This window comes from Talpa europaea (genome assembly GCF_964194135.1).
Source record: "Talpa europaea genome assembly, chromosome: 4".
In the NCBI taxonomy this organism is placed as follows: Eukaryota; Metazoa; Chordata; class Mammalia; order Eulipotyphla; family Talpidae; genus Talpa; species Talpa europaea.
The window spans coordinates 26,047,236-26,061,018 of NC_140070.1; the positions used below are offsets into that span (position 1 = coordinate 26,047,236).

Here is a 13,783-nt window from a genome sequence, read left to right on the forward strand (position 1 = left end):
TCAAGCTGGCATTTGCAGAGATCAAAGCTGGCGCTGAGTCAGGTAGCTTAAATTCTCTAAAGCATAAAGACATCCAAATTCATTGACATAAAATTACCTCCATTCAGAACATCTTGATGATTAATTTATTGGAGAGTACATCACACACTTTTTATTAATAATATGGCTGTTTATTAAAAACTTTAGAGTATAAGAACATTAGAATCATAAATTACTCTTATAATGTCAAAGGAGAGAGAAAATAGGCATTTAAAAAATTAAAAGCAAGCCAAAGGTCCCCAAGAGGAAGTCTCTCGCCTCCATCAGCACAAAATTAGTGGAAGGACTGCTCAGGTTGGGTCTAACCCACCCCCCTTCAGTCTGCATGGCTTCCCCAAGTGCTTCCCTAACTGGAACCTTCTCCGGCTGTCAGTCACTGTCCTTCTGCTCCTTCTGCCTATAATGGCTGACCTGCCAGCTTTTTCATTGTTTAAAATAACACAATATAAATATCTGTCAAAGCCTGCAGACATGATCCTGTTTCTAGATTTACATTATCGCAAAATATAAATAGCCAAGAATATTAACTATGGTCTTGCATCTGAAAGTTGAAGATTGTTCTGTACTAATTATTAATAAGTCAGCAAAGAAAAACTAAAAGTGTTTTAGGGAAGAAAGTATAAAAGGAGGAAGACAAGAAGAGTAAAGAGGGGAGGAATGTCCCTGGTGGTGCAAGGGGTTCAGATGCAACCTCTGAAGCAATCCCCAGCCAGGGAGCAACAACCCACATGTCGCAGCAGACCTCTCCTGACTCGCCCGCTGCTCCCCTCAGCAGTGTATTTAACTCAGTCGGCCTGTTGTGCTCCCTACTCTGACTCTGGTGAATCCTCTCACCCCCACACCTCTGGCCTGTACCCCAGTTCTTGTATGAATAAATAAATCTTAAAAAAAAGAGAGAGAGAGGAGGAATGGAGGTAGGGAAGCATTGAAATTTGTGGTTTTACTGAGTGCCTACTCTGTGCAATCTCAAGAGCTGCCCTTCCTTCTTAGTTAACGGGGCCTCCACCCATCCGTTTAGCCAGCCCATCAGCAGTCGTGGCATTATTTAGACTGCCTCCTCTCCCTTCTCTTCTCCAGCAGGATGCCAATCCTCCAGTCCACATCCTGCCCCTCCATGGTGCATGCCCTGTTCAGATCTCCATCATTTCCTACCTGGTTTGCTACAGCAGCCTGTCACCTGGACGCTCCACTTCCCCCCTTTTCTCAACTACCTGCCACTGTGACCAATTATCTTTCAATTACTCTCACCCTACCATAAGCTGCTTAAAATCCTTTAATGACTTCCCAATCTTACAGGACAAAACCCAACCCCATTGAAAAACATCCAGTGAAATCCCTTGGGATCTAAGTTGAACCTACTTTTCTGATATTGTCTCTCCTATATCATGCTACTTCATTTTCCATCGAAAATGCACTGTGCCCTCACTGCCTCCTGGGATGCCCTTCTTTCCCTTCTCCGGTGAAAGCCCTGTCACCTCTAAAGACAAAGCTTGCTTGTCTTCACCTGTGGGGGGCTTTCTCAACTTAGTGATTTGCACCTCCCCCTACTAGGTCATCAACATTTCTTACAGAGTTTTAGATTTCTCTAATTGCAAGCTAATTTAACCAAAGGGAAACACATAGACAACATTCCTTGGGAAAGATGGAGCAGAGGTGACCAAGCCTAACTCCACCCCTAGATTTGAAAATTAAGCAGGACTCCCCTCTATTTCTCTCTGTATGGGGGTGTCATTTTCTTCCACTGCAAGTGGTTCTTCCTTATACCAGGAATGGGAGAAACGGTTACTTCAGACATTCGTTGTTAAATCTTATAACCAGAGGAAAGAGATATTTTCTTTATCAGTGTCAATCCAGAGATAAGGGGGCAAGACTGGGCCATGTGCTGACCTGCTAGACCAGTGACAGTGGCCAAAAGGATAAGGGACTGTGATCCGCATATGCCATGCAAAGCTTTTGAGGTATTTTTTGTAAGGAAGCCATACAAACATAGCTGCTGACAAAATCATTGAGGGGATACCTGTAAGGGCAGGACTTGGACACTGTGCAGGTTTTCTGATCCCATGCAGACCGGGTAAAGGAGGAGTCAGAGTCCTCAGTAGTTTTGCAGGTTTTTTATTTGGGGTTCACCAGGCATATGGCAGGCAGGGGTGCTGGCTGGGGGGCTGGGAGGCTGGCAGGCCTCCCAGCCCCCAGCAAGTCTTCACTCTATTTGGGCTCTCTGGCGTTCTCGGCTTCTGCTTCGGCTTCTCCTTCACATTCTGCTGCTGGCTGGCTGGGGCTGCTGCTACTGGCGTCCCCCCGTGACGCCGCCCTTAAAAGCACAGTCTTAGCTCAGCTGAATCCCATCTACCTATGCCCACACCCTATTCCAGGTGCCCGCCATCAGGCATGCATTCAGGACAAGGATCCATCATCTATCCTGATGGCGGAAGGGCAGAAAAGCCTGACATTTTCTTTACCCTACAATACCCCATCTATAAAATTCTTCGTAAATTACCACATGATTTGTGAAAACATCTAGGACAGAATCTGAAACTTACTCACCTCGCTCCTCACAAAGCCAGGCAAATAACAGATAGCCAGTAAACAAATGTTTGATGAATAAATTTGATGCGCCACAACAGAAGAGCAAAAAGTCTGATCAAGAAATCAAGTGTGTAGCTTTTAAATAGAAATTTTAAATGGAAAGTACAGTTCAATCTGTGGGTAGCTCTTAGCTGTTGTTAGCAAAATGCCTTACAGAAAAATCACAAAAATCACTCATCTGTCAAACTGGAAGCAAGCAAACTGAGGTGACTCAGAGGTGGGGAGAAGGGCAGCCCATATTCTCCAGGGGTTCACACTGAGAAACTAAGGATGTTGCACATTAAGGTATAATTTCAGAAGGAAAGTTTTTAGCTACAGCATTTTTTTATTGATTTCAACTTCAATAGTTAAGACTTTGCTCCTCTCTTGAGTCAAAGGCTTTGATGTTTTAAAAATAGTTGATGATCTTCGATGCTAAAGATCCAGAGATAAAGGTCCAGAGATAAGGCTCCATTGATCTCATCCATGCCTTTATAGTTGCTGCCTGAGTTCCAGTCCAGGACTAACAGCCAACGGAGGCTAAGGGCAAGTCCCACACATCTTCCCACCCCAGTATCGTTACTTGTAAAGTGGAGACATGTAGATAATGGTCACTGCATTGGGCGATGGTGAAGAAATAGGCTTTAGGAAAATTTAGGGAATTTTGTCATGTATTAAAGTGATAACCCACTAATCTGTGGAGAAAATCTCATTCCGTTGTGCCTTTGGCAAAATATTGTTGAGTATCTACTCAAGCTATGTGCTGAGCACTGCAGATATAGGGAGGAATGCACTGTCAGTCATTGAGGAGTAATTCAAAGATGGGTCAGAGAGACAAGCAGGTGAAGGGGTGAATTATGAGAAAAGGTGGAATCCACAAGTACTGTGGAGTCACATGGGATGGCCAGGAAAGCCGTAGGGCATCAAAGATGGGGAATTCCATGCCCAATCTGGCTCCAGGTTCCCAGATACCTTCCTCATCCCCGTATCAACTGAACCCTCCTCAGTGCGAACTGCTGAGTCAGGACTGACGATGTTGAGACAAACCTGAAGCCACCTGTCTTCAGCTGCTCAGTTAGAAAAACCTGCATGTGATCCAACTGCTGCCCTGGAAGGGGGCTGTAGGGTAAGGTAAAAGGTATTAGGCTTTTCTGCCCTCCCGCCATCAGGATAGATGAGGGAACCCTGTAGTCCTGAATGCATGCCTGATGGCGGGCACCTGAAGTGGGTACACCTGGGCTGAGAGACTGGACTTTTAAGGGCGGCGTCATGGGGACGCCAGCAACAGCAGGAGTGATCGACAGGGCTGGGGGGCAGTTGTAGCAGGAACAACCCTGTATGTCATGTGCAAAGTTCCAGCTCTCTAGGCCAGAAACGCCCAGCCACACAGAACCCCCACTTGGCTGGCAACCGCAGCGGGTATGTGGACTCGGCACAGGGACAAGGCTAGGCCCAGAGGCAGGTGATGCAGCCACCCAGCCCGCCAGGCCACCCCATCACCCAGTAGCAGCAGAAGCTGAAAAAGAAGCCGAGAGAGAAGCAGAGAAGCAGAAGCAGAGAACGCTGGAGAGCCCAGATAGAGTGAGGATTTGCTGGGGGCTGGGAGGCCTGCCAGCCTCCCAGCCCCCAGCACCCCTACCTGCCATATGCCTGGTGAACCCCAATAAAAGACCTGCAAAAACCCACTGAGGACTCTGACCCCTCCTTTACCCGGTCTGCATGAAATCAGAAAACCTGCACTGTGGCCTGTCCTGCCCCTCAGGGGCTAAGTGGCATAATAGGGTTGGAAGAGGAAATTCCATCTTGACTCATGGACTACAGCCCACAGTCAGCAAACTGGGTTTATCATTATCCGTAATCACACCCACCACCAAACTTCTTACAAGAAACACTGGTTCACTTCCATATTTAATTACTGTTTTGATTAAACTCATTTTTTAAAGATTTATTTATGCATACAAAACAGGGGTACAGGCCAGAAGTGTGGGGGGTAAGAGAATTCACCAGAGACAGAGTGGGGAACAGAACAGGCAGATTGAAACACACTGCTGAGGGGAGCAGCGGGTGAGCCAGGAGAGGTCTGCTGTGCCATGCAGGCAGCTCCCTGCCTGGGGATTGAACTCCTGCTGCAGTTGCTGTGGACAGATTCATAGGTTGCGTCTTAACCCCTTGAGCCACCAGGGAGGCCCTAAACTCATCTCTTTAGGCTAACATTTTCTACTTGTAAAGAAGTTGAAACTTTTTATTTCCAAAATACTTTTGTTTCTTTAAAAAAGTACAAGGAAAGCAGTGTAAATACTATGCAACTACTGTTTTTTAATCTAAGTTTCTTATTCTCTAATGATTAAAGCAACAGTGAGATTTATAACTTTGAGAGTGGGGCAAGAAGGATTCAATGAATATTTGATGTTTGTTACTTTTTTAGTAATCTTTTTCAATATGGTGTGCTGTGTTTGTAAATACACTCACATTATATACACATAAAAATATACAAGACTTGTAACTCAATAAAAGTAAAAATGCACTGTACATTAGATTTCAAAAAAGGAGTTCTATACATCCATAAAAAAATCAACCAGGCTATATGTGTGTAGCTTTTATTGAAATCTCAGAAACTCTCCTAGCTATAATTTTTTTTAAAAGCAATTGTTTAAAAAGCATTTGATTATTGGTTTTCAACATTTTTGGGTTTTTTGTGTGAATAAAATTCAAAGATACAGATCCCCTGAAAGATGTTTTGAAACTAGAGCGAGAGTGGATGTTTCTCCCACTGAGAATGGCAAGGGTTCTGGGATGTCCCCCCACGTGACTGGGGAACCTGTGCCCACCACCAGGTTCATCGTTCTGACTGTCCTCACACTGGCATGGGGTCACCTCTGGAGAGATCCTGCATGCCACCTTCCTCTCAGAAGCAACGGGGATTTCCTGGAGCTGAGTCTGGCAAAACTCTCAGCCAGGTTCCTGAGCAAACTCTCAAGTGAGACGCCCGACTAAGCCTCTGAGACTTAGATCTAGAAGCAAACAGACGGGGGCTGGGCCTTTCTCTTACACAACTGCAAAGTCATTCCCCAAATCAGAATAAGACACAGTGTGCTCATCACACACACCACACCCAAAACGTTCTGTAACTAAGTGATGGACTTACGTGGTGATGATGTAGAGGTGTATACAAATAGTGAATCATGATTCGGCACACCTGAAAGTAATGCAGTGTTAGAGGTAGGTCAATTATAGCACAGGTTTTAAAAACACAGTGTGGTTGCCCTTTTCTCTGGAAATAATGTCTTAAAATGATGAAAAAATGCTCAAAAAACGAAAGAGCCAGCAGCCTACTGAAATCCTAAGGTGGAGGCATGCTCATCACTGAGTTTCTGGGGCCTTGGGGAAAGTAAATGAGGCAACTGTGCACAGTGTGCACAATGGAAAGTCCACATTGCCACACGGGGGTGGTTTTATTATTTTCACTAAAACAGACTAACGAGGATTCTCACAAAGACTCTTTTCCTTTGGGTGTTGCTGCTTAGTGCACCCTTTGCAAGGAAGAATCTATTATTCCCTCTTTTCATAGTAAGAGCAGAATCTTCTGGAAAGTAGGGCATTGAAAGTCTTGTCAATCAGATTTTTCTCCTTATACTTAGGAAATTAGTCTCACTATGGTCTACAGATCAGAGCCAGGCTTTTCACATAGGTTTTAAATAATAGCTTCCCACTGAATTTCCTACCTTTTCAATCATTTACACAAAAGTTCATACAAATTTGAGAAAGACTTAATCCACTTTAAAATATTTAAAATGTACTTGGTCCTTTTCATTTATGCCATGTCTGCTTTTGGGATGTTGCTCAGAAAGTGGACAATAAAGCCCCATTCTAAGGCTACAAGCCTAAGACTAAATTGAAGACAAGAGGGAGAAAAAGTTATGACAAGAATGTACGATAATGGCTTTCTCTGAGCAGAAAGCTTGGCACCAGCTTTCTTAACAAAAAGGAAACATAATAGACCTGGTGAAATGTAAATATTCTTTTTTGCCACAATCCCAAATTGGATTATCACCATAAGAACGGTTAGTTCCTCCATCCAGCGGACACGATATAATTTATTATGTGTCAAGAGCTCAACAACTTTGTGTATATTGATGGATTCGAATAAACACCATTGGTGAAAAGGGCCACAATTTTGAACCAATAAATGAGGGGTGAGACCAGGGGGAATGCTTTTTGGCCAGAAGTTACAGGCATCCTTGTCACCCGAGACAGAAAGTTCAGAGTCAAGGAGACACAGAAACTCACTGTAAGGTTCTTCTGTTTTAGTGGATGACAGTGTTGGCACCAAACCCTTCCCAGATATAACGTGTAAATGTTCTTCTTCCCCTAGTGCTACCAATGGCTGAAAGAACGAATTGTAAGTGAAGAAGGGAGAAAACAACAAAACAAGCTGAAAGACCTTTCCCCCATCGCCGAGCGGCTGGGATGCACGCTACCTCAGCTGGCCGTTGGTAAGAAATTATGAGAAGGCGGGAGGGGCTCTGATCGCGGAAGATAGGGTTTTTTTTTAAGATTTTATTTATTTCTGCATATATAAGAACTGGGGTACAGGCCAGAGGTGTGGAGGGTGAAAGAATTCACCAGAGACAGAGTGGGGAACAGAACAGGCAGACTGACTGAAATACACACTGAGGGGAGCAGCGGGCGAGTCAGGAGAGGTCTGCTGCGCCATGTGGTTTGCTCCCTGGCTGGCCGGGGATTGAACTCATGCTGCAGTGGCTGTGGATTGCTTCATAGGTTGCGTCTTAACTCTTTGTGCCACCAGGGAGGCCCCGGTTGTTTTTTTGTTTTTTTTTTTTACCATTGATCCACACTCCTGTCATGAGAGAGTATTTCTTGTAGGGTCAGACTGGTTTCTGAGGCATAAACTCCTGGTAAATACCATCTAAAATGAGATTTCCAGAGCCTCCACCAGGAAACAGGCTACTTGTGAGGTTAAGGGGCTGGGTCCCACCTCACACACCTGAGCAGAGCCCAACATTCATACCTTGCTTGTGAAGACACATTCTGATGTGCACCTGGTGGTATTTGGTTAGATACTATCTAGAATCTTCTGCATGTATTACCTATGAACATTATTCTGCTAGTGTGCAAAGACTTTAAAAGGCCCAAGCATATTAACAGCTTAAGAGAGTAATGGTGGACAGCAGGACTTCAGCAAAGACATCCACCATTCATGCCTATAGTTATTCAACAGACATTTAATAAGTACCTGCGATCTGCAGGTCCTGGGCTGTGTGCTGAGCATCCAACTGCAATTAACATAGCCTGATGGGCAAATCAAGAAAATAAACAGATATTTTTAATACAGAGTTGAGCACACAGAGTTGTGGAAGTGTGGAGGCTCCCAATGCAGCCTGAGATGGGGGGAAGGCCTTTAGGGGAAGACAGACCCCATGAGGTTCCCCATGAGGAACCTCAAATGATGGCAGAGGTTAGTGACACAAATGGAGCGAGGAGGCAAAGGGGTATCCCAGGTGTAGGGTAAGGAAAATGTCAGGCTTTTCTGCCCTCCCGCCATCAGGATAGATGATGGATCCTTGCGGTCCTGAATGCATGCCTGATGGTGGGCACCTGGAGCAGGGTGTGGGCATAGGTAGATGGGATTCACCTGGGCTGAGACTGGGCTTTTAAGGGCGGCGTCACGGGGACGCCAGCAGAAGCCAAAAGAGAAGCTGAGAAAGAAGCAGCAGAAGCCGAGAGAGAAGCAGAAAACGCCAGAGAGCCCAGATAGAGTGAAGACTTGCTGGGGGCTGGGAGGCCTGCCAGCCACCCGGCCCCCCCAGCACCCCTGCCTGCTGTATGCCTGGTGAACCCCAATAAAAGACCTGCAAAAACCACGGAGAGCTCCAGGACTCCTCCTTCACCCGGTCTGCTAGATCAGAAAACCTGCTCAGTGCCCTGTCCTGGCCCTTACACCAGGTCAAGGGGATGGCCTGAGCTAGGGACTTGATATAATGTTTGGGGATGGAAAGGATTTACAAACAGGGCAGGGAGTGAGGAAAACTTAGCTGGTCAGGCTTTTATACCATTGGCCTCTGTGGCTATCACCTGCGGACTTGATCTTGTTAACATAGAGGTGCCGGGGCACGCATGCCTGACTATGGACACCTGCGCATGGGTGTGAGTGCGCATGTGCAAGTATGCACACCTGAGCCTAGAGGTCAGGGATATAAGGGCGGCATTACTCAGAGACAGCGACAGCAATGGCTATGAGAGCATGCCAGAGGAAAGAGCATTATAGAGATTTGGAGGGGGCACAAGCTGCTGTCTTCCCTGCTGGCTTGTTTCCCCTACCAAGGCCTACCAAAATTCTCCTTCAAATTGCTAGAACTAACAGTGAACCTACTCGCCCTGAGATAGCTGCAAAAGAGATGGGGGAAGGCAGGTCTTTGGGGTGAAAAATGATAGCTGCACCCTGGATAATGATTCCATCAGGTGCAACTAAAAGTGAGCCAGGCAAGTTGATAGGTCAGATTTGCATCTGGAGAAAGTGTTGCTGGATGTGAAAAAACTGCTAAGGGCAAGGGATAAACCAGACAAGAGGCAGGAAAACCAACTGTGCAGGAGAGAGGCGATAGGGGTCTGAATAACAGCAGGAGACATTGAGGTGCTAGGCGGCTGAGTTGAGGGTGGGGGAGGTGATTCCTGAAGGGTAGTCCCCGCATGCACACAAGGGCCTACTATCCAGCAGCAGAAGGAAATGATAGACATTTGACATAGCATGGGTGAACCCCACAAACATTATGCTAAGTCAAAAAAGTCAAACACAAAAGACTTATGATTCCATTTAGATTAAAAATCAAAAATGATATATACCTTTAGGGTCCTCCCTGGTGGCCTAGGGGTTAAGTCTGAGCGCTAACACTACAATGACCTGAGTGGATCGCTGTAGTGGGCAGGAAGGGACACAGCACAGGTTTTCTGATCCAGCAGACCAGGTAAAGGAGAGGGTCCTAGAGCCCTCGGTGGTTTTTTCAGGCTTTTATTGGGATTTACCAGGTCCGGGGGCGCTGGGAGGCTGGCAGGCCTCCCAGCCCCCAGAAGCCTTCACTCTTTCTGGGCTCTCCAGCTTTGTCTTGAGTTCTCTCTGCTTCTCTGCTCTCCTGCTTCTGCTGGCGTCCCCATGACGCAGACCTTAAAAGCCCAGGTGCACCCACTTCAGGTGCCCGCCATCAGGCATGCATGCAGGACCACAGGGTTCCCTCATCTATCCTAATGGCAGGAGGGCAGAAAAGCCTGATACTTTTACCTTACCCTACAGATCCCCAGCCCGGGAGCTGACCCACATATGGCGCAGCAGACCTCCCCTGCCTCGCCCGCTGCTCCCCTCAGCAGTGTATTTCAGTGGGCCCACCTGTTCAGCTCCCTACTCTGTCTCAGTCCTCCCACCCCCGTACCTCTGGCCTACACCCCAGTTCTTTACGCAAAAATTTTTTTAAAATACACCTATAGGGACACAAAGTAGGTCAGTGGATTCCTGGGGTTCGGGTAGGAATGGGATTAACAGTTTTTACATGAAGGATCTTACTGGAATGATGGGAATGTTCTGAAACTGATTTTAAGATGATTGCACACTTGATCATATATGAAAAACTATTGGATTGTACACCGAAAATGGGTACATGTTTTGGTACATAAATATAAAGGCTTTTCTTGTTTTGTGGGGTTTTTTTTTAAGATTTATTTATTTATACAAGCACTGGGTACAGTCAGAAGCGCGAGAGGGTGAGAGGATTCACCAGAGACAGCAGGGAACGAACAGGCAGACCGATGAAGTACACTGTGAAGGGGAGCAGCGGGCGGCAGGAGAGGTCTGCGCGCCATGTGGGACCCTCGCTGGCCTCCGGGGATCAAACTGGCGCTGCAGAGGCTGTGGGCAGTTTTACAGCCCAGCGCTCAACCGCTGCGCCACCGGGGGAGGCCCTTTTCTTGTTTTGTTTTTTTTTTTTTAAGAAAGCATAGTCCCTGCATCAGCAACTTCAGCCTCACCTGAAAACTCATCAGAAATGCAGATTCTCAAGTCCCACCCCAGGCCTCCTGAGTCTAAAACTGAGGGTAGCATCTAGTAATCTGTTTCCCAAACCCTCCAGCTGACCCTGATGTGTGCTAAAATTTGAGAACCAGAGGATTAGAGAAATATTTAGGAGGGTTAATCATCTAGACTTGGCAATTAAAGGGAATTGGGGATCAGAAAAGGACAGCCCCTGAGGATAATGCCCTGGTGTCTCGATCAGAAGCCCCAGATGCTGATGAAGCCCCCACATGGGATTGGGAACACCATAGGCACAGGTTTAGTAGGAAGTAGCGAGACTTTTGCTGTGGCTGTGGGACACCTAGCAAGGGCATCCAAAAGACCGTAAATCTGTGGCCCGTAGGAACATCTAGCTGCAGGCCACTGTGCTACCTTAATGACAGGGAGGTTCCCGGGCATGTGGCTTCTGACGGGATCTGAGAAAGGAGGATCAGGTTGTCTAAACTACCCTTTCAGGAATTTAAGTTTAAAAAGGGAATTCAGGTGGGGCAGGAATTGGGCTGGTGTGAAGGGTCAAAGGTGTCTTACTTTAGAGAGCATGCTTTGTTGATAGAAAGAGGATAGTATGAAATGAAATGATAGTATGAAATGAGAGAGGGCGGCAAATGCTGACTCAAATCCAAGAAAGGCAAAGGGAGATGATGGATGCAGGGCAGTTTGACATTGGACTGAAACAGCACATACCATCCTCTGAAATGAGCACTGTGGTGTGTACTTGTGAGGAATTGGGGAATATCCCAAATTGATGGACTTAATTTTCTAAAGGGGGAAGGACTCCTGCTGAGACCTGCTGAAAATGGGGTTTCAGGACAGTGCTTGCTAGTAAGTCAGAGGAAAGAGAGGTATGAGGGGGTTTGAAGGTCAGTAAGAAGATAAACAGATAATCAACACCGCGCAAAACCTGTGTGGGGAAGAAAGGCAGCCTGAGAGATTTGACAGGTAAACAAAGGACCCAAAACCAGATCGCCTGGGACTTTAGCTACCAGATGAGGGAAAATTGAGAGCATGAAAAAATAACAGAGGACTGTGGGCCAAGATGGAACAGGACTCCAGACATCTGCCAATGAGCAGTGTCAGATGTCGAAGGAGCAAGAATGTGCTCCTGGACAGGCACAGCTGGACTGGCTGCCCCAGAAGCTGGGGTCAGAACTCACAAAAAAGCACAGGAAGCAGCAACACACAATTCTAATGCACATTCTCCCGAATCCTCCCGTCGACAAGGGGTGAGCCTGAGATTTTTGGTTCTGAAATTCACTGTCTTATCAACCCCCCTCTGCCCTCCAGAGTTAATACATTTTGGTTGCCACGATGGTGGCTGCAGGTGGCAGTGATAAGCAAAACAATCATCAGCAATGCTTTGACATCCTGACCAGTGTTCTCTCTTCCCAGCTTGGTGCCTGAGGAACGAGGGTGTGAGCTCTGTGCTCCTGGGATCATCTACTCCTGAACAACTCATTGAAAACCTCGGTGCCATACAGGCAAGTAGCCAGCCCTTACCAGCAAATGCCAGGGAATGTTCCCAGGCAACATCCTGTCTCTCCCCACCTCTGTCCTTCATCATGTCACAGCTGCCAAGTTACGTGAAAGCCCCTAATATAGGGGACGGGGTCCCTGTTCCAAATAGGGTTGGAAGGGAAGTAGGGACACGAGCCACATGACTTCTACAGCACGTGGATCCGGGGTGTCCTCCTCATCTCAAAGTTCACCTCTCAGGACGGTTTGTTTCTGTGGATGGTGCATTCCCAGCTCCAGCGTTATACCTGCTGGGTGGTTTCCAGGGCCTGACCATGCGAGCCTGCTTAGTTGCCTGCTAGCAATGTAACAGCCATAGGACGTGTATTTCCACAAATATTTATTGCCGACCACCTGTGTGCCTCCACAGCACTTAGGATCACATAGTATGACTGTCCCCCCTAGACAATAAGCTCCCTGAGGTCAGACACCTGTCTGTCTAGCTTCTCCACCAATTTTCCAGCTCCCAACTGATTATATGGCCTTTAGTCAATACTCAAGAGATATCTGTTGAATACATGAAAGTTTGTTGTGTCTTGAGAAAAATAGGCTCTTTTTTGGGCTTCCAGAATCACATCTCTCTGGCCGTAAATTTGGGGTACCTACCCCCACTCCTTCCCGTGCTGGGGTGGTCTGAGACCTAAAGCAGTAGATGGAGCCTGCAGTTATACTCCAGGGGGCCTGCAGGGGGCAGTAGGAGGAGGGAAGTGGGAGATGGTCCTGGGAGTTTTAGCTAAGAAGGGTGAGAGCGGCAGCTGTTGTGGCCATTTCCTCCTCCTCCCCAAAAGGCAACACCTCATTCTCGGGTGGGCCCCACTCAGCACTGCCAAGGGTCCCAGAAAGGAGCACATCCGCTACCCTTGCCAGAGCCACCTCCTGCTGAAACGGTAACATTTTCCTCTTACAGGGGAACAGAAATGCCTGCCTATTCTCCCCTGCCCTCCCGTGCCATCCCCAAAACATGCTCTTAGCCAGTTACCTCCCCCAAAAGAAGATAGAGGGAGGTGGGGAAAATTCATTAAACTTAAAATATTAGAAGTCCCTTTTATAGAATAGCCCAGAACATGCTGGGGGCGGGGTGGGGGGAGGTGAATGGTAAAGCTCCTTCCCCACATCACTTGTCTTGGGCTCCACAGCAGATAAGCACTTGTCTTAGGCTCCACTGTCTCCACCTCCTGCTCCAAAGCCCCCCAGCCCATGTGGCCTCTGTCCCTGTAGTGGGTACACAGAGAGTCAGAGGGATAGGGAAGAGCTTATACACCAAACCCAATGCAACAACCTCAACTCCACTAATATTAAGTACTAATTCTGTATCTGCATTATTCCGGGCAGAGAAGGTAGAGAGATAAGAACAAGACCCTGACCTCAAGGCAGGACTGGGGGAAAAGTGAATTAAGAAATTTATCCCTTAATTAGCTCAGCTGACTTTAGGAGTCATGGGAAACAAGATATTCCAACCTAGTGGGACAGGTACGTATCACAGATAAAACAATCTGAATTGCTGAGAAGGGTTATTAAGTCAGTCAAGATGGTGCTGTAATGAAGGCTAATTGAGAAATAGGCGGGCCTCCTTTACGTGACGTCCTTGGC

General features: G+C 46.9%; 1 protein-coding gene across 5 annotated transcripts in view; it reads left to right on the forward strand.

Moving 5' to 3' along the window:
• Positions 1 to 13,783, forward strand: part of KCNAB1 (potassium voltage-gated channel subfamily A regulatory beta subunit 1) — a gene marked incomplete at both ends in the record, with an annotated part of 324,812 nt that overhangs the window by 308,286 nt on the left and 2,743 nt on the right. For all 5 annotated transcript variants that reach the window (XM_084231608.1, XM_084231611.1, XM_084231609.1 and 2 more), the window contains 2 exons: positions 6,977 to 7,097; positions 12,071 to 12,159. In XM_084231608.1, coding sequence (XP_084087734.1) covers positions 6,977 to 7,097; positions 12,071 to 12,159 — 210 coding nt within the window. The remainder of the gene's footprint in view (positions 1 to 6,976; positions 7,098 to 12,070; positions 12,160 to 13,783) is intronic.